Source organism: Taurulus bubalis (assembly GCF_910589615.1).
Source record: "Taurulus bubalis genome assembly, chromosome: 1".
Lineage (NCBI taxonomy): Eukaryota > Metazoa > Chordata > Actinopteri > Perciformes > Cottidae > Taurulus > Taurulus bubalis.
The window spans coordinates 6,691,886-6,716,985 of NC_136589.1; the positions used below are offsets into that span (position 1 = coordinate 6,691,886).

Consider the following 25,100-nt stretch of genomic DNA (forward strand, 5'->3'; position numbering starts at 1 on the left):
TTTTTAATGTCATATGCACAGATAACAGACAGCCACTCTGTACAATGATAAGCTTATTTTGCTGGGTCCTCCTAACACACAGAAATTATAATTAAAAATAAGGCAAAGCCAACGTCCTCTTCTTCACGGGTCACAGAGTAGACTGCTCTCGGGGCTCTTTGTGTCCACGTCTCCCCAGTAAGGCAAGATGAGGGGCAGCTCAGCCACGCGGCTCTCCAGCAGCCCCCACAGGTGCTGAGCAACAAACTGGTTTCCCTTCTGAGAGAGATGCAGCCCGTCAGAGAGATAAACTGTGTAGTCCTGCGTGGCAGAGGACAAAACACAGAGACTTTAGTTCAATTAGGAATATCTCAAGACTAGGTTTAGTCACTTATGCAATCCTTGCAGTTTATTTCATAGAGACATTTAAGAGCACAAATAAGATCCTATATGTCTAAAAGTAAAGCTCAAATAAAGCTTTTTCCTGCCCATTTAATTATCAGCTGCTACAGTGGCTCACGACACACAGCCGTGACCGTGACAATTAGAAGAATATGAAGGTATCCTTTATTAATCCCCTTGGGGAAATTGGTCTCTGCATTTAACCCATCCTTAGTAGTTAAGGAAAAGTGTGCTGCCGTGAGGCGCCCCGGGAGCAACTGGGGGTTCAGTGTCTTCCTCAAGGACAATTCAACATGCGAACTATGGGGAGACCGGGGATCGAACAGGCTACCTTGTGGACTCAGAACAACCACTCTCCCCATGAGCTACAGCTGCCAGCTTAGCTATTACCCACCTGTCCATCTTTCTGCATGAGTGTCCAGAGGTCCAGGGCGACTGCACCACACTGACCGGCAACCTGGACACACGCCTGCGCGTACTGCCCCGCTGCAGAGTTGTGGCGATTGAGTGGACATCCTGAAAAAGACAAAGAAGCACTCGTGATCTCTGTAGGCGTGAAATGTAAGGTTGGCCTGTGTGATGTTACAAAAATAAGAGGGGAAAAAATGTTGAATGTGTGTTACCTTTCAGAATGCACTCCTTCTCCCAGGCTGGCTCGTGAAGAGGTGGAGGGGTGATGAATATAACTCTGTCTGCTGGCACTCCAGCTGAAGCCAGAATCCTGGTGATGTCCCTCAGGTTCTCGGAATACTCCTTCAGAGGGATGTGCTGTTGTGGGTTTTTATCTGCATGACAGGAACAGGCGAAAGAAGGAAAAATCATACAGAAACATTAGGAAGGAATGAGTCATTAGTGACAATATGTTTTTTAAACATTGTTTTGAATTACTAGTCATTTCGGATAATCCCAAAACGTCTAAGCAGTCTAAATCTAATTATTGATCTAACAGCGCAGATTTTGAGATATATTTTATTGCAGTGATCTATCGTGTCAAAATGTCATTATAGTACGTCATAAAATACATAATGAAAAATGTCATAGTATTACCTGTAAAATGTATGCCATAAAAATTACAGAAAATGCAATAAAAATGCAGTATGGCATAAAAAGGCATTATGAAATGTAATTGCATACTAAGTCCAAAAAGTTTTTCCAAAATGCCACACTATCATACAATGAGAGAACAAATATGAATGTGCAAAATATGCAGAGCACCCACTTAGGCAAGAAAAACAATGATATAGATACTTCTGAAATCAGATGCAGAGAGTTTGAAGCAATGTATCAGCAATGTATCAGCAATGTATCACTCCAGAACTTCTTAAATTGTCACGAGGTCGTGTCTGTGAAACTGTACCTTCCAGGGAACAGTCGTTGGATCCAAAGAAGACAGTGACCGCAGCGATGTTGTTGTCTGCCGAGTTTGTGACGTCGAGGAGGCGAGGAAGAAGAAGTTTAGCCCATCTGGAGTTGTAGCCAGAGAGGCCTCTGTTCACAACATCGCACTTCCTAAAAGGAAGGTCAGATTCAGATATTAGTCAAAAGCACAGCATTTAGTTTGAATTAAATTAACTCATTAGTTCACAGGGTTATTACACATTCTGACCAATGAATTTCCATGACCTTAAACCAAATTTCCACGAACAAACATTTTGTGAAATCTTGGTGTAAACATGAAAAAGTGAGACAATTTAGTATTTAAACTAACAATGAGAATTCCAAAGAATACAGTATACCTTAAATGACAGAAATGAATGAGAGACAATAGTTTGATTAAAAGAATAAACATTTATATGAGTCAACAGCCAGGTGCTTTTATGACAATAACTGGTGACTTCAATCACACAACACTGGACAAAGCTCTGCCTACTTTTATACAGTATGTTGACTGCCCCACAAGAAACAATAAAACTCTGGACCTCCTGTATGCAAATACTAAGGATGCATACAGGGCCACTGCCCTTCCCCCCCTTGGCAGGTCTGATCACGACCTGGTCCTGCTGACACCCAGGTATGTTCCTCTGGTGCAGAGGCTGCCTGCGACCTCCAGGACTGTTAGGAGGTGGTCTCAGGAGGCTAACGACGCCCTGCAGGACTGCTTTGAGTCGATGGACTGGGATGTGCTGTGTGGACCACATGGGGAGGACATCAACAGCATGACAGACTGCATCACTGAATACATCAAGTTCTGTGAACACACCACCATACCATCCCGGACTGTGCGCTGCTTCCCCAACAACAAGCCCTGGATCACCAGGGACCTGAAAGCTCTTCTTAATAAGAAGAAAGCTGCTTTCGGGTCTGGGGACAGGGATGAGCTCAGGAGAGTCCAGCGCGACCTGAAGGTGAAGATCAGAGAGGGCAAGGACTCCTACAGGAGGAAGCTGGAGGCCAAACTCCAGCAGAACAACATGAGGGAGGTGTGGACCGGGATGAAGCAGATTACCGGCTTCAAGGTGGGAGGGAGACATCCAGGGGGCTCCCTGGAGAGGGCCAACGAGCTGAACTTTTCTTCAATAGGTTTAGTTCACAGCCCTCATCCGTTTCCTCCTCTCACCTCACCTCCACACCTTCCCCTCTGCCCCGCTGTTGAGCTGCACTTTCGCTGAGCGACACCCAATTCAACACCCAATGGCTCTTCCAATGAGCCCTCAACACCCGGTGGCTCTTCAAATGGGCCCTCAACAACAATAGGCTCCTCCACCCTCCCCCCTCTCTCTGTGATGACTGACCAGGTGAGAAGACAGCTGGAGAAACTCCACCAAAGCAAAGCTAAAGGACCTGATGGCATCAGCCCCAGGGTCCTAAAGACCTGCGCCACCCAGCTGTCTGGTGTCCTGCAGCACCTCTACAACCTCAGCCTGAGGCAGGAGGAGGTCCTGGTGCTGTGGAAGACGTCGTGCCTGGTCCCTGTCCCGAAGAAGTCGATTCCATCCGTCCTCAACGACTACCGACCGGGAGCCCTCACCTCCCATGTGATGAAGGTGCTGGAGTGGCTAGTCTTGGACTCTCTACAATTTGCTTACCAGCCTCATGTGGGAGTGGACGACGCCATCATCTACCTGCAGCAACGAGCTCAGTCGCACCTGGATGGAACAGGTGTCTCTGTGAGAGTCACTTTCTTTGACTTCTCCAGTGCATTTAACACCATCCAACCACTGCTACTGGGTGAGAAGCTGCGGGTGGTGGGGGTAGACTCGTCCACCATCTCCTGGATCACTGACTACCTCACAGGCAGACCACAGTTTGTCAGAATGGGCCGTGTGCTGTCTGGGACGGTGGTCAGTGATGTTGGAGCCCCACAGGGAACTGTTCTGTCTCCCTTCCTGTTCACCCTGTACACCACTGACTTCCAGTACAACACGGAGTCATGCCATCTGCAGAAGTTCTCTGATGACTCTGCGGTGGTCGGGTGTATTAGGGATGGGCGGGAGGACGAGTACAGGGCAGTGGTGAGTGACTTTGTGAAGTTGGCCGGCGTGAATCACCTGCTTCTGAACGTGGCCAAGACCAGAGAGATGGTGGTCGACTTCAGGAGGAAGACAACAGCTCCGAGTCCTCTGAGTGTTCTGGGAGAGGACGTGGACATAGTGGAGGAGTACAGGTACTTGGGTGTTTCCATCGACAGCCGACTGAACTGGAAGGCCAACATCAACGCTGTGTACAAGAAGGGGATGAGTCGACTCTTTTTCCTGAGGAAGCTTTGATCCTTCAATGTGTGCAGCAAGATGCTGGAGATGTTCTACCAGTCGGTTGTGGCCAGCGCCCTGTACTTCGCTCTTGTCTGCTGGGGGAGCAGCATTGGAGCCGGTGACACCAACAGACTCAACAAACTAGTTAAGAAGGCCGGCTCCATCATTGGCTGCAAGCAGGAGTTTCTGGGGCAGGTGGTGGAGAGGAGGACGCTGAAGAAACTTTTGCCCATATTGGACAACCTGGACCACCCTCTCTACCACCTGCTGCAGGGCCAGAGGAGCACTTTCTCTAAGAGATTCCTCACGATCCGCTGCAAGAAGGACCGCTACAGGAACACATTCCTGCCGACAGCAATACGGCTTTATAACAAGTCACCGCTTGCTTGCTAGTCCCTCTGTGAATTAAACAATGTAAACACTGTACATGTGCATAGTTACCTACACTTAACACTTAACATATCATATTATATACAAATATACGATTATATACATTTATTGCATTTTTGCACTCTTCTATTGCTTCTTGTTGTTATTTTTATTTTTATTATATTTGCATTTACACCTTAATATGCACATACATACTTGCACTCTTGCACCTCTACTGTTTAAGGTTAATTTAATTCCTAAATTAATACTCTGTTATTCTTTCTTTCATACAGCTATTTTATTGTTGTTGTTATTTTTATCTTTATTCTATCAGTATTATTATTGCATATATCTTTCATCCCTGTTGTTTTTATATCTTATCTTATTTTCTGTGTAAATGGCTGCTACGCGACACTAAATTTCCCCTTGGGGATTAATAAAGTATATATTCATTCATTCATTCATTCATTCATATAGATGCCTGTATGTATGCCTGCTTATATTTTGAGCGTCTTTCTTTTAAAAGCATATTCATTATTTCAAACTCAGTGTAAATGAACGACATGAACATATGAATATAACACATTTACATGACTTTTACAAAACTTTTGGGATTTTATTTTTTTCCAAGGACTTTTCCAGGCCTGGAAATATCCATTTTAAAATTCCATGACTTTTCCAGGGTTTCCAGGACCGTAAGAACCCTGGTTCATAACTCTGGACGAGGACAACAACACGAGGCACTGATAACGTGAACTAAAGATACTCACCGTGCTAGTTTGTTGGCGAGTTCTGCCCCCCAACCATTGGCTTGAAATGAAAACTGGAACAATCAACAGCACTGCGTTATTCATCGCAAACTTCAGCTGGCTAGCTAGCAGTGTTAACTACAGCGTGTTAATTAACTCTGACTGTTGGCTGACACGATATTAACGTCTTTAAAATAATGTAGTTTGTCATGAACCAACCTGTGTGATGGAGTCCCCAAATAAAATCACTTTGGGCCATATTATTGTTTTCAACGCAGACATTTTTAATTGGCTGCACCGTATATACTGAAAAGGGCTGCACAAGACTATACTTCCGGTTAGGGGCGTGTCTTATGAATGACGGTTGTGGACGTCTTACCTTCACAATAAAAGCTTTAACATTGTACATTTTTTAAATGTATTTTTTACATGTAGTACATTTAGCTAAATAATGCATTAACACATTATCATAATATAAATGGAAGCATATATTATAATTTAGAAAATCAAAATCTGGATTAATGTAAATAAAAGGTAACCAATTATCTGTATAATGCGATACAGCAGCAGCACAAATACCATCCTCTAAAATGATCATTTAGTTGAATCAACACCTGTATAAAACACTTTCAATAAAGACTGAAGATTAAAACCGTATTGAAGATATCATTTGTTGCAGGACTTGGTGAACCTAATACACTGACAACTGAGTGGCACCAATACAATTTGTGTGTTTGTTCGATAGTAATAGTTTCAAAGTTGTAGAATATCTCAAACTACATACATATGCGTTAAACATCTGGTATGTGTCGATACAAAATAACCTAACATCATAGGTAGACATCTACATATTGATTCCTTTGTATCGTGTAGTTGCTTCATGCTCCCACCGGGGGCGCTACAGCGCGACCATCCCGGAAGTCAGCTTTTGTTTTTTAAGCCGCCGTCAAACATGGCGGAGGTCAGACTGCGTTACGGAAGGGGAGCGTACAACTTTTCCCAAAAAACATGTAGTCGATACCTCCTCGAAAGTCGGATCAAACAAAGTAAACGTGCAGCACAGGCTTCGTCCCCATCGGCGGAGTTTATTTACGGTGACATTCAAAGAGGAGGACCACAGGGAGCCGGAAGTGCAGCTTCATTGGACAATTACACAACTGTGAACGGCGGGTTCCGGAGGACTGTTAGGTGCGCTCGTCCACAGCAGATCCCCGGGCTGTGTTGGGGACAGGTGGTGTTCATCCGAGCTTACAGCGACAACGGAGCGCGATCGGAGCCCCTTTACAAAACCAAAACCGGCTACTATGAAATCCTGGAGGTGTCGCCCACTGCCACTCAAACCCAGATAAAAACCGCCTACTACAAGCAGTCCTTCGTCTACCACCCGGACAGAAACGCCGACAGCGAGTCCGCCACGGTCCGCTTCTCCGAGATCAGCGAGGCCTACACGGTTCTGGGCAACAAGGCTCTGAGGAAGAAGTACGACCGGGGTCTGCTGAGCGGGTCGGACCTCCTCGCCACAGCCAAACCCTCCGCCAAGGACACCGGGAGCTCTGCTAGAGAGCAGCCCGGGAGCCGACGGTCTGTGGTGGGCGCAGACAGCCGAGAGGGGGTCTTTGATTTCGACAAGTTCTACAAGGCCCACTACAACGAGCAGCTTCAGAGAGATCGAGACCTCAGGGTCCGCAAGGAGGAGATGCTGAGGAAGAAGGACGAGACGATTGCGGAGAAGAAGATGGGCAGGATGATGGAGATGGGGGTCGTGGTGCTGATGGTGATGACCTTGGGTTTAGTGACCAGTTTGAAGTGAGGATGTTGTCCTTGTTAGGCAATCTGGACTCACTTAAATCATCATCATCATCATCATCATCATCATCACCATTAACACTACAAAACAACAACAACACACACCTCACTGCTGGCAAACACACTCTGTGTTGACCCTTTGGGTCAAAGCGACACAGTGCAATTGAAATAAGATTATGCTGTTCTCTGAAAAGCTGCAAATCAAAGACCGTAAAGTGTATTTCGGGTTCTTGGGATGTAAGCCTGCATCACAGTACTGTATTGCAATCGGTCTGGGAACACAGACAGTAATGCAACTCGATGCAGAGCAGAAGGGATAACTAGTCCTGGCATTGTTCATACAAGTCTGAATAAAATGGCCACATTATTTAAATACTCAATTGTCTGATTAAATAATAATATACAATATTGTCAACTTTGGCTTTTATAAAGTCATCTGTCTTGCAGATTTCTTTATTTTTAATGTTGACACAAGTGGAGGTTTCATGTGTTGCTATTTATGAAACATGTGTAGCAATGTAAGGGATGTGTATATTAGTCAGATATTGAGAGCCCTATGTTCATTATAAAGGTGCCTTTTATTTATTGTAAAAAATCCACATTGTTCAGATATTTAACTAATAAATGAGATGATCAGTGCCTGGCACAGTGAAACAAATGTCAATTGAGTCTTCTGTTAGTCAACATGACACCAACACTGATGAACTGTAAACCTCATTTAAAGAACATTTCTGACACTAGCTGGTGAAATACCTAATCAAACTTAACCAATGGCATAACTATTCAATAGTCAGTGGTTTGTGAAATTATTTTTTCAATACATAATAAACACAAACATTTAGAAATTCACAGTTAACGGTAAACAAGTCATATCAGTGCACATTAATAACCAACTATATAAATATATTATAATTAAAAGTGCTTGCATAACAAAAAAAGAAACACTACAATATATGAAAACAAATCATATCTACACAGCTTATTAAACTACTTTTTACTTGTAATCACAGGTCATAAACATTATGTTAAATATTAAAAGGCAGATGTAGTCTTTCCAAATTGCATTCATAAAGTGGGACTGCGATTGGTTGTTGAGGCTTTCCATGACACCAAACCAGACATGGCAAGTGTGTAATAATTTTAAACTATAGTCAGATTAATCTGCATTGTATTGATTTGTTCTTCGATTGATTTTGTATAAAATGAGCTAAAATGCTTCACGTCCTGGCGGTGTAAAAATATTGATGCCAGACAAGTCACAATGACTCTTGGGAACACATTATTGGCACACGAATACAAGCAGCTTGTTAACGTACAACACTGAATTTGCAAAGTAATCTTTGTTATTTTATCTGTGATGACTTAGTTCTGTCCCTCGTTAGTTTAAAGGTGATGTCTAATGTGTTGTGATGAAGCCCCATGTCTGCCCTCAGATGATCGGGTTGAGGGCGTCGTAGAGCCGCTGCACTGCCAGCTCAACCATCTCTCTCAGGGAGTCGTCCTCTGAGCATTCATCCTCGTAGCACACCGACTGATAGGGGGAGAGGCATTTCAAAAACAATCCTACACCACATACATTGTTCTGTGTCTTGGCGCAACAAGCTGAAAGGTTCTCACCCTCGTTTCCAAGCAGATGTGAACCGTCTTCCCATCGACTGTCACAGAGGTGTTTTTATCATCACTGAAATCCACACATTCCTCTCCAAACATGTCCCTAAAGACAGAGAGGGACACAATATATATATATTCTCCCAATTAAAGTAAAGCACAGTACACCTTTTAAACAGCGTTTCCATGTATACAATATTATAAACAAGTTAGTATGGGTCGCGTGTCACTCACTGCAACATGACTCCTAGTCGGCTTTGGAAGATGTCCATGTCCATGCAGGAACTCTGGGTCTCCATGGCTGTTCATCATGAATCACATGAAATTTAAATTCAGAAAAACAAAGCCCATGACAATACCAAGACACAATGCAGTATGTTTCTTTTTTTAGTAATAAGGCAAATAGTCCATAAAGCATTCAAAACTGAAGATCCAGACAAACAACATACACAGCAGATTGCCGGACAGACCTTTCTGAGCCTTTGGGTTTGACTGGACTTCCAGCACGACAGTGGTGACAGCGTCGGCATACATGTCGTTGAGAGGGTTCGCTAGCCACTGAGACGGGAGATGAAGACAGAGGGCGGTTGGGGAAATGCGCTAGTCTGAAGAGAGCAAAGCGTCGCTATCCTGCATCAGACTACGCAGGACCACTCACCTCCAGCAGCACCATGCCGACCTCGTGGACCAGAGTGATGTTTTTAAAAATCTTCAAAGTGTTCTTCTCAGTCCCATCCAGTTCCTCTACGTCTCCTGAGTCAAGAGAAAAAGACGACGGCTGCAGTCGGTACGGTGAAAACTCAAACTCAGTCAAAGTGAAAACAGCTCTGTTCTTTAGGAACGGACCAAAATCAATAATTACGTTTGAAAAGTTTGCACGCACGTAAATATGGCGCTCTTACCGGTGAGGTTCCTCAGATGGCAGACGAGCAGCGAGTACGGCCCAGTGAACGGGATGGCCTGGGTTTGTTTCACCGTGCTCATGGCCAGCTCTGTGTATGCTACAAAACAGAAGCATCCCGTCAATCCATGAATCGCTACTTAGTCAAATATTAAAGATTGCATAAATAAGTAGAGACACGTCACTTTCATCCTCACTTTAGTTGATTTTGAGCATGGGCTTGGCTTGTGAAAAACTGGAGCCAACATGATCAAGATGACTTTTTTTTTGTCTTGATTGCCAAAGTCACTGACTGAAAATGTACTCCTTAAATTCCTTAAATTTATTGTAGCCAATAAACTGAATTGACAACCAACACACACAGGGGTCCTATGCTGCAAACTGCGGGTGAGATAGTTTAGAGAACAAACAAACCATCGTACTAGAAAGGTCAGAAGGATTGAGGATGTGGTAGTTGAAGTTCTTTTTCACCAGTATGCCTGACACCCTCTGGCTCTGGACGCACTTCTTATCAGCCAGAGAGCCCATCACCTGGAGGAGGAGGAGGAGGAGTGTTCAGTAACTTCATTCTAGTTCCAGCATCCATAACAACACTAGCACAGGGTCATGCACTACATGCAACAATCATGACTAAGCATGTTTTAGCCATGTTGACTTCAGACCATGAAAATCTAGAGAGAAGAGAAAAGGTCAGAGACAGACAGGCAGTTTATTGACCTTGGCCAATTTCTCTCCCCTGAAGTTGAGGGTGACAGCTTCTGTGTTGCGTGGGTTGTGGACTTCGATGTGAACCTGGTCATTATCCTCGTACTCCCTGATCAGTGCAGCCTTCAGGCGGGCCATTTCATTCTGCTCCCCATGGACCAGGATCTGACGATAACATGCAGGAAGGAAGGTCAAGGATTTCTTATTTACCACTAATGGGTACACATAACTGAGAAGTTTGAAGACAAATCAATGAATTTGCATTTCCTCTCCCACCACATGAGGGGGTTTGAGGGCCCTGATGAACTCGCTGGTCTGCTGGTAGTCAGTGTGGGCAGAGAAAGAGATGTAGTCCACGGACATCTTCAGCTGCAGCTTCTGCCCCGACATGGTGGTAATCTCCTCCGGCTCAGACATGATGTGCTGCAGAGAGCACACAACACATCACAGTAAGATGCTGTAATAATGCATTCACTGTTTCCACAGACACATCCGATTCGAGTTTCGCTGGCCAGAATTTGCTGAAATGATGACACTGAATGTATTATGTGTCTATTATTAGAGAAACACCGTCCGGTATACTGTTGAAGTCTGACCTTGGCCAGTGTGCCCTCGACACAGTATCCAGCGATGATGACGCCGTTCCTCTTATCAGTGCACCAGCTCTCAAAGAGCTCCCTGGAGAGCCCGCTCTGCATCATACCAGGAGAGGCCATCACCACACTGGGACCGATGTCATCAAAGTGATCCATGCTCTGGAAAAAAAACAAAACACACAGACGCCACAGTTATAGATATTCAGCAGGCTAAAGGTATAACAGTCTGGGAGTGAGTGTCTGGAGAGATCTCTACCTTGAGGTTGCTGATGTGCTTGAAGACAAAGGGGTTGTTGATATTGATGGCTTTCCGGATCTTGTCGTTCATTGCGTTGACGTAGGTCTGGTACACAGCCATGCACTTCTTGGCCAGGGATGAAGCATAGTAGATGGGGATGTCATGGAGCTCTGGGTGGTTCTGCCAGTACTCATCTACAGGAGAACATGAGACACAGTCGTACACTATGATTGACACATAAGTGAATACAGATGCAACAGACAAAAGCAGCTCATGTAATACAATGCGGATATTAAGCGTCAGACAAATGAGAGCATAGTTGCTGCTAATTTTGGTGACACTGCTTATTCAGAGGCATCATCCGTATCAGGGTATCACGAACGACTCCTCACCCAGAATGAGCAGCAGTTCCTGGGCCCGCCCCAAGGCGAACACTGGGATTAAACAGCGGCCTTCTCTGTTGACAATGTCATGGACTGTGTTACAGAAGCGAGCTTCTCGCTCCTCCCGCTTCTCATGGATGTGGGTTCCGTAGGTAGACTCCTGCAAAACAATAACAGGAATCACCACATTGGGATCACCCAAAGATCCATTAAATGAGTGAACAAGGGGATTGAATATGTGGCGTACAATGATTAAGATGTCAGGTTTGACACTGGGGATCTCTGCTGCCATCAGATGCCTGTCTTCCTGCCGGGAGAAGTCTCCTGTGTACAGCAGCTTCGGAGGAGAAAAAAAGTCTTGTTAAGGGAACTTAGTTTTTACCCATCATTAGCTCTCTTGGAAACAAAAAAACAGGAGTCGTTACCTTGACTCCTGCTATTTCGATCATGAACATGGCAGCTCCCAGCACATGGCCAGCATGGTAGCACCAGAACTTGATTCCAGCCACCTCCTTGACCTCGTGAAAGTTGATGGTCTCGATCTTATCCATGCTCTCCTCCAGATCGGTCTCAGTGTACAGCATGTCATCTGCAGAAATGTTGCTGCGATAAATAAAAGACACAATTATTCTAGGCACCGTATTATTATTTTGGAAGTCTTCCATAATGATGACTGCTACTGCTCCTACCTGACTTTGACGTAGTCCGACAGAAGCCAGCGGTAGATGGCCTTAGTAGCGTGGGTCATGAAAGTCCTGCCCTTGAAGCTGGTCTTTTGTAGGAACCAGGGCAGAGCTCCACAGTGATCCAAGTGGAAGCTGGTGAGAGGATACATACACCACTATCAAATGACATATACTTAGTTCTGTTTTAGAATACAATCAAAGTAGAATACAAGCAGAACATGCATTAATAAGAAGATAATAACCACGGAGGATACTTAACAATAGACAGTTCAACACACAAAGGGAGGAGGAAAGACTCACTGGCTGATGAGCAGCAGGTCTATCTCAGCTGGGTCTATCAAGTCAATGTAGGGGAGAGCATCCATCCCCTCCAACCCAGGGTGGATGCCACAGTCCAGCTGCAAAACACAAACATGATAATGCACTCAATAGCAATAGTGCTTTTCAGGGAGTCCTGGGTGCACCAACTTAACACAGGACTCTATAAAACAAAACATAATAATGAAAATATATAAAATAATAACAACAGACACAAAATAAGAACACATAATTACATGTTTTAACAGTGATTGCTGTTCTATAATATAGATGTGTTGTTGGGTTAAAATATATTGTTATATTTCTTACATTTTGAGTGAGGTACACATACAGTTTGTTTGAAGTCACACAGCAGCATGCAGTGGCACCTAAATACTAATATCTACCATAATTTTCCTTCCTTTGAACTCCAGGATGATGCATGACCTCCCAACCTCCTGGCCAGCGCCCCTGTAGTTAACGTCACATAAGAAGATAGCATTTACATTTATGTATTTATTTATTGTTATTCTGTGTGCATATAAAGGCAGCCACTCAAAATCTTTTTTTTATTCATTAAAAATAACTCACAGTGGACGAATTAGGAGCTGGTCACTCTCCTCTGCGGGGACAATCACCTCTACTTTGCGCTTTGTCGCCATATGTGTTCAATTTTGCACGTCTATTTAAAAATAGAACAAATGAATGCGGTCTTATTACTGCACTACCGCTGCACTGTGCGTTGCATGAAAGAGGGCGGGGGCAGGCAGACTCGTGTGACGTCACATTTCCGGTGGTGTACCAAAATACAGCCGACCAGAAATTCAAAAGCGTTGACGCACAAAGTTCCGCTCCAGCCGTTGGACCGTTTTTGCGGTAACGAATAACGTGATTAAATGTTACAAAGGACGCGGTAGTCATATATATATATATATTTCAATAACATTTGTGTAATTTAAACCTTTGTACGCTCTAAATAATATATATTATCCAAATTTTCAACTTTAAAGGCATCTTTTAGGTCCGTCGTCGCGTCCCCTTTAAGAGGTGCGGGGTGTCGGCTCAGGCTGTGGAGCTCTTCATGGCAGTTTGAGTCAAACTGAAGGTAAACTAAATCTTCCTCGAAGAAAATTCACATTGAGACGTGTTACTGTAAAAAACAAACAAAAAATGTGTTTTGAAAAGCTAGTTAGAGTTACATTTATCATTATGAATTATTATTGTGTTTGCCAACAACCCGTAAAAGTCTCCGCTTTTCAACTTCAGTGTGAACATAAACGTGGTGGGGATATTTATAGATCTTTCAGCATGTACAACGTGATGTCGTTTGTCTAACGAGCAAAGTCTTCTGCTGAGCATCCATAAATGATGCGTTCAAGTCCACCGTAACCTGTTGAGTGGCGTGTCATTTGAGTCCGTTGGGTGCTCTACATTTTTTATACACCCTCCGACTCCATCACAAAGACCTGCAGTAGTATTTCACTCATGGAGGCAGAATAACTTGTTTCAGTAGCAGGTGTAACAGATCAATTGGTTCCACATTTAACTGGTGCCCATGTGTGACTTCATCAGCAGTCTGCATAAATACAGCCTAAAAAAATGACCAGAATTTTATTAGAAATTTCTGACCTACTCAATATTAGAGGCACCACAAATATATAGTATGTATTACAATGTTGTATTGTTATAATGTGCAGGTGTTGTTTTATTATTTAACAGCTACGTTTAGGTTTTCTAACACAGCCGCCAGCTGTTGAACGGGGAGGTCAGGAGATAAAAAGGCTCAGTCATTCATGAAGAATTCTCCATTTTACAAGCTTATACTCTTACAAAATGAAAGCATGGTTTGAAATGATGATTGCATGTTTAATATGTTTTCAAAGCAGCGCTGTTTTTTAAATATTCAAATTAAACTTTAACAGACCATTTACATTTTTTTATTTATTATTTATTTATTTTGTAAGGCTTTGCCAACTAAGTTGCTGATTATTTGTGTGGATGATGACCGCTTTGTGTGAGATCTTGATCTTAATGAATAAATCTTACTGAATAAATAAATAAATAAAGCATAACTTACTAATACTCCTATATTGTGAGTGGCTGTGCAGTTGTGACAATACAATCAGGCAAAGAATAGCTGGATCATTATTATGTAGCTGAATGTCCACTCATTTATCCATTATTCAGAATTTAGACTATGCTACGTTCTACATTAAATTATTCATCATCTCTTTGGGGACTTGAGAGGGCATTCTTGTGGTGTGTTTAACACTGCGGTCCGTGGTGGTTCAGGTTCGGCGATGCTGGAGGGCTGGAGGCGGGCGACATGGTGAAGAATGTTCCGGAAAGTCAAAAAGCGCCACAGCAGCAGCAGCTCGCAAAGCAGTGAAATCAGCACCAAAAGCAAAGTAAGCAAACAACACACACACACACATACATACACACTCGCATAAATGTTATGATAGAGCTACTTTCTCCTCTGTCTCTGACTCCACGCAGTCTGTGGACTCCAGTTTGGGCGGGCTCTCCAGATCCAGCACCGTCGCCAGCCTCGACACAGACTCCACCAAGAGCGGTCAGTCGACTAACACATGGAAGTCCACACTGTTCTGCTTCTTTCCTCTGCTAACGGATTCTTTTACGTCTGCCCTCGGAAGGAAACGGCACGTCTGAAACTTGTGCCGAGTTCCGGGTGAAGTACGTGGGAGCCATTCAGAAGTTACAGTTTGACATGAGCATGACCCTCCAGGAGCCTCTGGACCTCATCAACTATATTGATGCCGCCCAGGTAAGAAGCTGCAGGGACACACTTCAAGCAGGCGTACAGCGGTCAATATCACATCATTCATTTATGAAGACGCTATAAATATTCGGCTCCTTTTCACAGCAAGATGGAAAGCTGCCCTTCGTGCCGGGAGACGAAGAGATGATCCTGGGAGTGTCGAAGTACGGAGTCAAGGTGGCCTCGCTGGACCAGTGTGTGAGTAGAAAAGCAATCTAAAGAGTGATATACTGTTCTTCAGAATGAATGCTCATTGATCAGACTGCAGTACTGCTGGGTCATCAATACAGCCAAACAGCATAGTTATGAACTCTGCACCAATTTATAGTTTTGACATTGTTTCGCACAAAGCTGCTGACTGAAATATTTCAGCAATTCCCCCGATGTTTGGATTAAATCACTCTTATAATGCTACACTCAAAGATTACATTTGTTTTTAACAGATTCACCTCTGAAACCACCCTGCTCAATGTTGGTCATCTAATACAAATGAAGAGAAAATGCATGTTTAAGTACTGTTATTTATACATCTGGTCCAGGACGTGCTGCACCGCCACTCGCTGTACCTGATCGTGCGCATGCTGTGTTACGATGACGGCCTGGGTGCAGGGAAGAACCTCCTGGCTCTCAAAACCACCGATGCACAGCAAGAGGAGTGCAGCATCTGGGTGTACCAGTGCAGCAGCTCGGTGAGTGTGATACAGTATCGAAATGAAACCGTTTTCTGGGTTTGAGGTATTTTCTTACATGCTATCGATCCCCTGTCTGAACAGGAGCAGGCTCAGTCCATCTGCAAGGTGATGGCGGCTTCCTTTGACTGCGCTCTGACTTCAGTCAAATCCTAAAAGCGCAGAGAGCTGAGGAGGTCTGTCGAGAAGAGAAATGAAACGACTGCAAAAACAGTAAATCAGAAGATTGCCAAAGAGTAGCAACCATTTCCCTTTTCTCCAACTTTGTTTTGTTTTCCCTCATAGAGATTAACTGGAAGACAAATCCTGTGTTTTTACCATGTTAGTTTGCAGGAAAGCACGATTCAAGCCTTTGTATTGATACATACATATTTATCCCCTTTTCCCATCAGGTGAGACGGTACAACTGTGAATTTGTCTGAATTATATCCTTTGAATTTGTTCTTTACCTCATGTGCTCCTTCGACCTTTCACATAGAGTCAAGAGCAACAATGGAAAGGAAATGGAGGCATTTTTTTAACGCATTGCAATACAATGTAAATGAATCATATTTAAAGCAAACAATGGTAGAAAATGGTACGTGATGATATCATCCATCTCCACCAGCTGTGTCAGCATGTGTTAATTCATGGGGACACTCATCACCAGTGGAGAAACCACACGGTACACATCTTTTACAATATTTCTTTCTTTTCATGTGGAAACTATTAAGATCTCTTTTTGAGTTTAAATATCCTTTTGTGTATTTTGTGGTGTTTTTCACAAACAGTATCGGTACAATAGCAGTCACTTTTTTGACTCGAAGGTACATTATACAAATATGTTTTAACTATGTGAGAGGAGCCTCGTTGTTTTTATTTGTGGGATTTATTCATATTTAATGACAGTTTTGAATTTTATTGTATCTTGTTTTGAATTTCTTTATACTGTACGGTTTCTTGGTACCAAAAGCTTGATGCGTTCTCGGATTTGTTAACTCTTTGCATGTAGTGATTAAAATGCATTACATCCACTCACTTGCTGAAACCACATAAATCATATTCGGCTGTAGAAACACGCAAAATGTTTCAGAGAAAAAAAACATGGTAACAACCATGGTACTTACTGACTTCACCTCATTACCCCATTCTCTCTTTTCTGTCCTTTCAAAACAGCCCCGTTAAGATTGTGTTGAAAATGTGGCATTAAATAATTTGATCCAATTGTGATTAGATGACTTATTAAAGTGTAATTTCTCCTTTTTCTTTCAGCGTCATCTTTACTCTTGAGTGTGTTTTTAGTTATCGCTCGCAGCGCTCTGAGACTTGGATGCAAACATACTGGAACATTCCCCATCAGAGGGAGCTCTTGACACATTATCTGACTTTTAGCTTTACAAGGATCACGCTAGTCAAAGGGTGTTTTTAAATGCAGGTCATTACTTTTAACAAGTTGTTTTGAGACTGAAACATCCCCCCAAAAACACAATCCAGCAAAACTGGCAATAATTTAGTAAGAGACCACAGGATCACAAATGGATCATAAACTCCTTAACGCGCCTAAGAAACAGACCAACGCCTTGTATTATTCCATCTTTTATTATTCCAGTTTCATTTTCCCATTTGTTTGCACAATCGAGTGAAGAGTCGATGCAGTAATCCACAGACAGTTAATGAGAATGAATTACGTTTATTATCCCAGTTATGTGTGTGTGTCCTTGGGATTTTAGCGCACACACACACACACGCACACGCACACACACACACTGGTCCAGCTGAGGTTGTATCTGTAACTGCTCATTAAAAGACATTTAGTGTCCAGGTTAACTCTTCTTTTTACATATAAATATCAACAAAATCAAATCTATTTACATGAAAGGATTATTAAATCTTCCTGTTTCCAGTGAGTTCATATTAAACATGTTGAAGAGTCTCGGCTACGATTCACATGCTTCTCGTCATTCACAAATACAGGAAGGCTCCGATTTCAGGTTAAATGCCTAAATATCAACATTATGAACAGAGAGAAAGTTGCTCTGCAACCAAAATGAAGGTAATTACATCCAATGTTTGATATTAATCTCATAACACTATCGATAAACTCATCTTTCTACATTATGGGACCCCAGAGATGTACAGATATGAGAGGCTTAAGCTGTAGGAAGGATATTTCTTTCTCTGTATAGAGAAAAAAATAATTCAGCTCATTTGCAAACAACAAAAAATCCACCTGTCAGAGTCCGAGTGCTCTCAAAGGCAACAGAAGCAACACAAGTCAGAGAGCTAACCCCTGCTTCTCATAACATTCCCACACTCCTTTTATTTATTTATTTATTTCCTGCTCCTACAATATCATTTCATTCTCATCTTTTTCTGTGCAGACGAGACACTTCCTGTTCCTCTAATAAGGCAGATGACAGGCGAAGACAGCCCGAGGGCTCAGACTCATCATAAAGGTAATTAGTGGCTGCTGCAGCAAAGTCTGTGTCAGCATTGCACCTAAAACACAACGGGAGGAAGAACTGGAGTGTTTTTGTCGAACATTATCCTCTCCGTCACGCTACACACCCATGAGAGAGTGACTTCTCCCAGGTGTGATGAGTCTGATGCTATTTTTACATCATTTTTACCCCCTTTCAACGCCGGTCTGTCTTTGAAACGGGGACAGAGAAGCGCTCTCTCCAGTGCAACTTCTGGTATTAACTTAGCACCATTAGAAAAACCTCCCCACAGGGGGCCTACTACAGAGAGGTCGCACCTATAAGCAGGTAGGCATTTAAAATCGCTCATGCACAGAGGTGGAATGTAAGCATAGTGCCTATTGTTCACATTTACATTTGTTCTAAAAAGTTAAAATACATTGCTGTAGTCTTCGCAGTACTATCTGTACAATGCAGCTGAACAGAAAATGGATGATGTAAATACTGTACAAATTAACCTTCATTGTGTCACATGTCATCTTATGCTGTAACAAGGATAAAGACAAGCAAAGTGCATTTATTGCGAGAGGTCAGAGACTACAATCACCGTTTTCAAATCTGAAAGTCATTAACAGCAAGCATTAAAACCACATGCAGTCCCATGAGGCCGAGCAACAAGGAGCGACATCCGAGGTGACGACGCGGCAGTGACACTGATGATGATGATGATGATGATGATGATGATGTCGACAACAAACACCGGGACGATGGTGGATGTTTGCTGGCTGGCTGCAGAGAGACGCCGCATCCTGCGACACTTCCCGAGACCCAGAGAGGAACCTTTCAGTCAGCAATGAAGTGTACAAATGTCACAGGGAAGGCTCCTCTTCTCATCGGGTCGCCTTCGATGTGGCCCAGCTGTGAAGAGGAAGAGCGAGGTGCCGTCAGATGATGATAACAGTCAGCTAGTTGCAGTCAGGTTGGGTTTTATTCTATTGGGAGGGTGTAAGTTCAGTGAAACACAAAATCATTTGACTTCTTTCAACCAAGTAAGTCATCTAAAGCACAAACAAAAGACTATAACACCATTGAACATTATGGCTGGGTTTTCTGATTAATCGCTATTGAAAGATTCAATATAGATTCTTAAAAAAAAAAAAATCACAAAACTGATCCGCCTTTTTCTCAGTGGATTGCAGTAGAGATCATATTTATGTATTATGAGTACCGTAGACTTGTAATAAGTGATTCAGTTGGGATGTATATAGTGTGGAATGCTACATAGAGAAAATCAAGTTAAGTCACATTATTTAAGTCAGACAGTAACATATTTTATAGCTATATTTGTAATACAAATTATATAAAATAACTTATACTAATTTGTCATCTATAATTAAAAATTAATTAAAAATGTCAGGATAAAATCTGTTTGATTTTTTTGCAGTATAAAAAAACAACAATACTAAATTGAAGTGAATCAGGAGATCAGTGCCAACAGCTAGCCTCACTAAACATCAACTAATGGAGCACATAGTGGACTAGGAGAGGCTAACACACAATAAACATCTAAATAACATTTAATACGACATTCCTACTTCATATTACCTTTGCCGATAAAGACGACAGAACTTATTTTGTCCATTTAAGTCATTTTAAACGTCTCCTATACCTGAAAACAAAAAGCTAGGACGTGTTTATGCTCCAACAATGAAGAGGCTAAAAGTGAAACAAACAAGCCACTGAGGAAATAAATACAGAAAGATATGTGTTCATACAGTCTAAACTGAAAACTACGGTGGCCGAGAAGTGTCTCACCAATGCAAACGCCGGAAGTGAGGAACTATGGATGTTAACAATTAAACGGGCAGACTTTTATTCTGGAGGATTATTAGCATTTATCAAGGGGAAAAAATAACAAAAGGTAGAATACAATGCTACACACACACAAACACAAACACGTCCAAATATTTTGCATTCATTTGACGCTTGTCAGCCACCACAAGGAACATACTTCTGTTATTTATTTGACTTCTCCTATAAAATATCTTTATATTGAGAAATTAAAAATGAAACTTTGTAGATGTTGATTGCAGGACAGAGAGGAAGCATGGCAGCGATCCCAAAGGGACTTTAGGGTCCACGCGGGGACAAACAGAGAGAGAAAGTGACTAAATACGGTCATATCTGCAGAGGTGGCTCAGAGGAAAACAAGTTGCAGCTGGTCGATGTTCACACAAGGGGCTCCAGAGAGGAAGCAGCAGCAGGCGGAAAACCAGGAGGAGGAGGGGGGGGGAGGGGGCTGAATGAGGTCATGGCTTTTTGCTTTAGCCACCATGGCTACCGAGTGCACTGACATTCACATGGAGAAACTAGGACTGGGAGCACTTTGATATATTTCTCAGATTAAAGCACAAACGAAAAAAAAAACACTGTGCGAGATACTGACCCACCACTCCTGGTCCTCCTCTCCATCCACCACGATCACCTCGCCCTCGGAGAAGGTCAGCTCGTCTGGGTTGTCGGCGGCGCAGTTGTAGATGGCTTTCACTCGCTTCGGCCTCAGCTTCTGCGAGACGGAACGAAAGCACACAGACAGGTTTGAGCAGAAGAGAGTGGAAATGTGGTGCTGCTGCTGCATGGTCCACTCTGGCCTATGATTCCTCATATCAATAGGCCGACCTGCAGGGTACTGAGGGGTATTGCACAACACTAATAGCTAAATACACCATGACTTAGGAGTCAGCCGCCAGTGAATGAATAAGCGCTTTACAACCGACATCATCAGGATGAGGATGAGTGGAAGACTGAGGGACTCACTGGGTAGATCTTCCTCTGCGTGGAGCCTGGAGGCAGAGACTGACCTACGGAGTTCTGGGGGCATCCTGGCACTTCCTTAGCTGGAACAGAAGAGGAAATGATATCACAACGACAACAAAATGTTCCACGTTTCCACAGAAGAAACAGGACCTGACAGATAGTAGAACAATGTGAACGTAGAAGTCTGAACACTGGACAGACACAGATTGAACAGAATTGCTATTTTCTTTCTCTTATCCGTGTACTCACCGGGTCTTTCAATAGATACTGTGCGATTTAGAGCTCGGTTGAAACCTTTATCATTGCTGTAAAACAAAAAAAGGGAATGTACTTTCGTCAACAGTGAGTAAAAGTCATATAAAGTTATATAAATACACACATCTAACAGAAAACTGTCCAGCTCTCCAAGCCTCTCAACAGCTTTGTTGCAGATTTATTGCAGCACTATAAGCTCTGTGGGAGACAAAAAGGCAAAGCGGCGACTGCGGAGGAGTTATTGCTCGCCCGGCTCCATGCAGAGCGCAGCCAGGAAGCTAATGAAGCGGCTAAACAGCAGCCATATAGGCTCATTCCTCTGATGAAAAAAAAACACCAAATAACAAGACAAACATTCAACAGCGAGATACACAACCCTGCGGTAACGCAGGGTTATTTTAAAATGTATTTCTTACCTTGCAGGGGATTTAGGCGGCACTGCTCTGGACCCCGGTGGTCCCTGGCTCGACTTGGACTGCATGCTCATGGACTCCATCTTGGCCACGGCAGGACCCAGACCTGGGACACACAGTAACACACCTTGATGGTCTTTTCTGTCATATCTTTGCAAACTGAGCACTTCCCAGGACATTTGGACATTGGGTTTTAGTGATGCATATTTGTGCAAAAAAACTAAAATCAAACTCAGCAGGCGCCCCTCGGGGATTTTAAGATTTGGGGCCGACAGACCAAGATGAAAATTAAACACTTAAATGCCTCCTTACTGTGACATTTTAAGTAAACACGACCTATGACTACTCTCAATCTAAAAAACTATATTAAACTAATATGTCATCACTGCAGAAATGGTCCAGTTTAAGAGGGAGGAATGGGTGTGGGGGTCCATACCTGCAGTTGAGGTGAGTCTCATGGGGGGGACAGGAGGGTGCATGTTGGGGGGGTCCGAGGACGACCTCTGTCGTCCAGCCAGGTCTAAAGAACCGGGCTTCCAGCTGCTCGGCGCTGAAGGCTGACCAATCCCCCCGAGGCCGGATAACTGGACTGAGAGAGGCAGACGGAGAAAGAGAGAGGTTAATAAGATGACAAAAGAGACTCAGAGAGAAAGAGAGCGAGCACACTGCACTTTGCCAGTACTAGCGTCCACTTTAAAAGTCAAGTCGTTTCCATTCGAGTGTAATTGAGAGCGACTGTTATTGTGGAGAGGGAATGTGCAGAGTGCCGAGGCTGCAGCAAGGTGAGGAGGGCAACACAGCTGGTAGTTTCTCCTCTGCACCACTGGCAGCCTTCCAGACGGCCACTTCTGTTATTAAAGACTGGCTGTGGTGAATGTGTCATGATAAACTGGTAAGCCTGGAAAGTTTTGATGAAGTATTTCTTTTTGCGGCAGCATGTGTACATCTGTGAAGGTTTAATCTGTTTATTTAAATCAAATAACATTTTCTTAATACTCAATCAAGTATCCCAAAACATCTATTTCCAAAATAAAAATACATTTTGCCTCTTAGATTTGGGATCATTTGGATGGACGAGTCTAACGTCACATAGTAAAGAGTCAGAGTGTCTCTGGGTACCACGAGACATCTGTAGTGATGAAACAGGTAAGAAGGCCACTTAGACCTGCATAGTAATTAACATAAAGGGTTTGGGGACCAGTGATACAGGGCAAAATGAGACCACGCCCTCACTGATGATGTAAATGAGGTTTTTCCTCTCAGGCATATTCTTTTTTTTTTATAAATATCACTTCCCTGAAGCAGACCAAAGGATCAGATTCAGGTCAGAAAGGATCTTTTTTCATCCATTCATCCATATAAACTTAGACATAAAATGATGTCCACATACAATCTACATTTGCCTCCCATTCTTCAAGTACTGAGAGCTTACCCAAGTTTCTCGGGGGCAGGGGCGGAGCAGAGGTGGTGGCCGACTGAGACGAGTTGGCGTTGAGGATGGTGCCGTAGGTCTCGTTGTTGACCAGGCTGGGCATGTAGGCGCGCTGCTTGTCTTTGGCATCGCGGCTCGCTGAGCCCAGACTGGTCTGGAGGTGAGAGTTGCTGCTCGGGGTGTAACAGCTGACCGGACGCTCGTCTCTGCGATGAGGGCTGGGCTGGAGGGCAGCATGATGCCACAACGTTAGACACGGTCAGACATGGCTCACCTGATTTCCCACTCCTAAAAAGGCCATCTACTCCAGAGCCAATGCTATTAGCTTAGCTCAAATCAAACTATACGTAAACAAACCAACTTCCCCGTAAATACTGAATGATTAATGTTCAAGGTACCTAAAAAAAAAGAGAGAACACTCAAAGTACTTTCTCTTTTGTGATCTCAATTGGGGGCATGCACACTGGAAAACATTTCCAGTTCCCCTGAAATATTAAACTAAAAAGCCACCAAAGAAAATGCATTTTTGAACAAAACATGCCCAAGCGGTTCAAACTTTCAGGCGACAACCGTCACAAAACACAACGTGGTGGGACTGCTTTACATGCCACGTGCATGGATTTTAAATTGTACAAAGGGAATAATATATTCAGCCTTGTCTTTTTGAAAAACTAAATATTTTCTTTATTAGTAACAAAAAAAAACAAAAATGTTGATTTGAAGATATGCTAACTCTTCAGGTGGTTTAAGGTTTAAGAGCCACTGAATTGTCCCTTTCATTAGACTTTTCTTTAGAGAAGCAAACATTACTTGTCACTCACTCAAATCTGTGAAAAATTATCTGACCTATTTACCTATTCTTCCCTTCAAGGTCTTCAATGTAGCAGTACAAAAACATTCAAGGAATATCACTTTCCTTTAGAGTGTATATTTATTTACTTCATCATTATTGTTTTCTCGCCTACCAGTGTAGCACTTTGTAAACTCTTCTTCTGCGTACCAAAGTGTCTCTCACCTTCTCATCCAGATCCTCATCACTCTCATCCAAGTCTTCATGCTGCAGGCACCATTCATATTCAACATGGACGTGGGCGTTGAATTTCCCTGCCAGCGCTTGGTTCAACTATACACAGAAAACAAAATCCAGACACATGTAAACACACAGCGCAGACAGCTCTGAGCATGTCTTCAGGAAGTGATATTGCTTGCAGGCATAAGCCGAGTGTATACAAGGTGAGCTCACCAGCTCTTCACACTGGAGGTGCTTGAGCCTGCGGGCGATATCCAGCGGTGTCTCCCCGGCCTCATTAGCTGGAGCGAAAACAGAAACAATAGTTACTGTCTCCACATGCCGCATGAGCGCAAACACACAGCCCGTTTTATTTCCTCCCGTTTCACTGTGACATGAGCAATGTGTAATTAAACTGTTTCCCACACTGAACAACTCTCTGGTTTCTCTCTGTCCTCCTTCTCTCTGTATCTATTATCAGGCTGTTTTGTTGATGTCACAGCAGAGTAGAAAGATAAGTATTGTGAGAAAGAGTTGCCATGGTCTTTTGGCAGAGCCCGCACCTCTGGGAACTGAATCTGAAAGACTTGAATCAAGGGGTGTGTGTCTGTGTGTGTGTGTGTGTGTGTGTGTGTAAGAGCGAGAGAAGATGCGGCAGTGAGTGAAACCATTTGATGGTTTAAGTATGCAGATCATTTACTAAGTGAAAGTAATATAATACTACAGGGATGTAAACATGCTCTGACCTGCATTCAAAATTGGACTCAAGTAAAAGTAATAATAGCTCAATGTGAAGTATGAAACACAAAAAATAATTGTGTAAAATGTCCCCTTCCATCATATTTGTATTATAGGTCAAAAATTTGCTAGATCGTGTTACATTTTTGTAAATG

At 43.1% G+C, this 25,100-nt stretch overlaps 5 protein-coding genes across 5 annotated transcripts in view; 2 read left to right on the forward strand and 3 right to left on the reverse strand.

Annotated features, from left to right (window-relative positions):
- Window positions 1–51: 51 nt before the first annotated feature.
- Window positions 52–5,488, reverse strand: iah1 (isoamyl acetate hydrolyzing esterase 1 (putative)). Its single transcript, XM_079222908.1, has 6 exons — window positions 5,411–5,488; window positions 5,213–5,265; window positions 1,739–1,890; window positions 1,005–1,166; window positions 776–897; window positions 52–300 (listed from the first exon to the last, which is right to left on the reverse strand). The coding sequence occupies exons 1-6, from the start codon at window positions 5,471–5,473 to the stop codon at window positions 124–126; spliced, it is 729 nt and encodes a 242-aa protein (XP_079079034.1). The 5' UTR covers window positions 5,474–5,488; the 3' UTR covers window positions 52–123.
- Window positions 5,489–6,143: 655 nt separating this feature from the next.
- Window positions 6,144–7,715, forward strand: LOC306746346 (dnaJ homolog subfamily C member 30, mitochondrial-like; the record flags this gene model as incomplete). The annotated part of the gene is made up of 1 exon (XM_079229246.1): window positions 6,144–7,715. One exon carries the CDS (start codon window positions 6,144–6,146, stop codon window positions 6,999–7,001), a length of 858 nt encoding a protein of 285 aa, XP_079085372.1. The 3' UTR covers window positions 7,002–7,715.
- A 711-nt stretch (window positions 7,716–8,426) lies between these two features.
- LOC306740668 (cleavage and polyadenylation specificity factor subunit 3) lies at window positions 8,427–13,073 on the reverse strand (the record flags this gene model as incomplete). The annotated part of the gene is made up of 18 exons (XM_079222897.1): window positions 8,427–8,528; window positions 8,615–8,711; window positions 8,840–8,906; window positions 9,076–9,163; window positions 9,264–9,358; window positions 9,508–9,606; window positions 9,929–10,037; window positions 10,224–10,376; window positions 10,488–10,634; window positions 10,808–10,966; window positions 11,064–11,239; window positions 11,438–11,588; window positions 11,676–11,765; window positions 11,854–12,031; window positions 12,118–12,246; window positions 12,415–12,512; window positions 12,819–12,882; window positions 13,003–13,073. The coding sequence occupies 18 exons, from the start codon at window positions 13,071–13,073 to the stop codon at window positions 8,427–8,429; spliced, it is 2,073 nt and encodes a 690-aa protein (XP_079079023.1).
- Window positions 13,074–13,413: 340 nt separating this feature from the next.
- itgb1bp1 (integrin beta 1 binding protein 1) lies at window positions 13,414–17,085 on the forward strand. The gene is made up of 7 exons (XM_079217100.1): window positions 13,414–13,516; window positions 14,704–14,819; window positions 14,911–14,986; window positions 15,069–15,199; window positions 15,299–15,391; window positions 15,733–15,882; window positions 15,967–17,085. The coding sequence occupies exons 2-7, from the start codon at window positions 14,748–14,750 to the stop codon at window positions 16,036–16,038; spliced, it is 594 nt and encodes a 197-aa protein (XP_079073226.1). The 5' UTR covers window positions 13,414–13,516; window positions 14,704–14,747; the 3' UTR covers window positions 16,039–17,085.
- Window positions 17,086–17,472: 387 nt separating this feature from the next.
- Window positions 17,473–25,100, reverse strand: part of asap2a (ArfGAP with SH3 domain, ankyrin repeat and PH domain 2a) — a gene marked incomplete at its 5' end in the record, with an annotated part of 47,868 nt that continues 40,240 nt past the window's right edge. Inside the window, 9 exons of the mRNA XM_079217522.1 lie at window positions 17,473–19,199; window positions 20,728–20,847; window positions 21,099–21,178; window positions 21,348–21,403; window positions 21,770–21,872; window positions 22,203–22,355; window positions 23,199–23,421; window positions 24,214–24,321; window positions 24,442–24,509. Coding sequence (XP_079073648.1) covers window positions 19,125–19,199; window positions 20,728–20,847; window positions 21,099–21,178; window positions 21,348–21,403; window positions 21,770–21,872; window positions 22,203–22,355; window positions 23,199–23,421; window positions 24,214–24,321; window positions 24,442–24,509 — 986 coding nt within the window. The 3' untranslated portion in view covers window positions 17,473–19,124. The remainder of the gene's footprint in view (window positions 19,200–20,727; window positions 20,848–21,098; window positions 21,179–21,347; window positions 21,404–21,769; window positions 21,873–22,202; window positions 22,356–23,198; window positions 23,422–24,213; window positions 24,322–24,441; window positions 24,510–25,100) is intronic.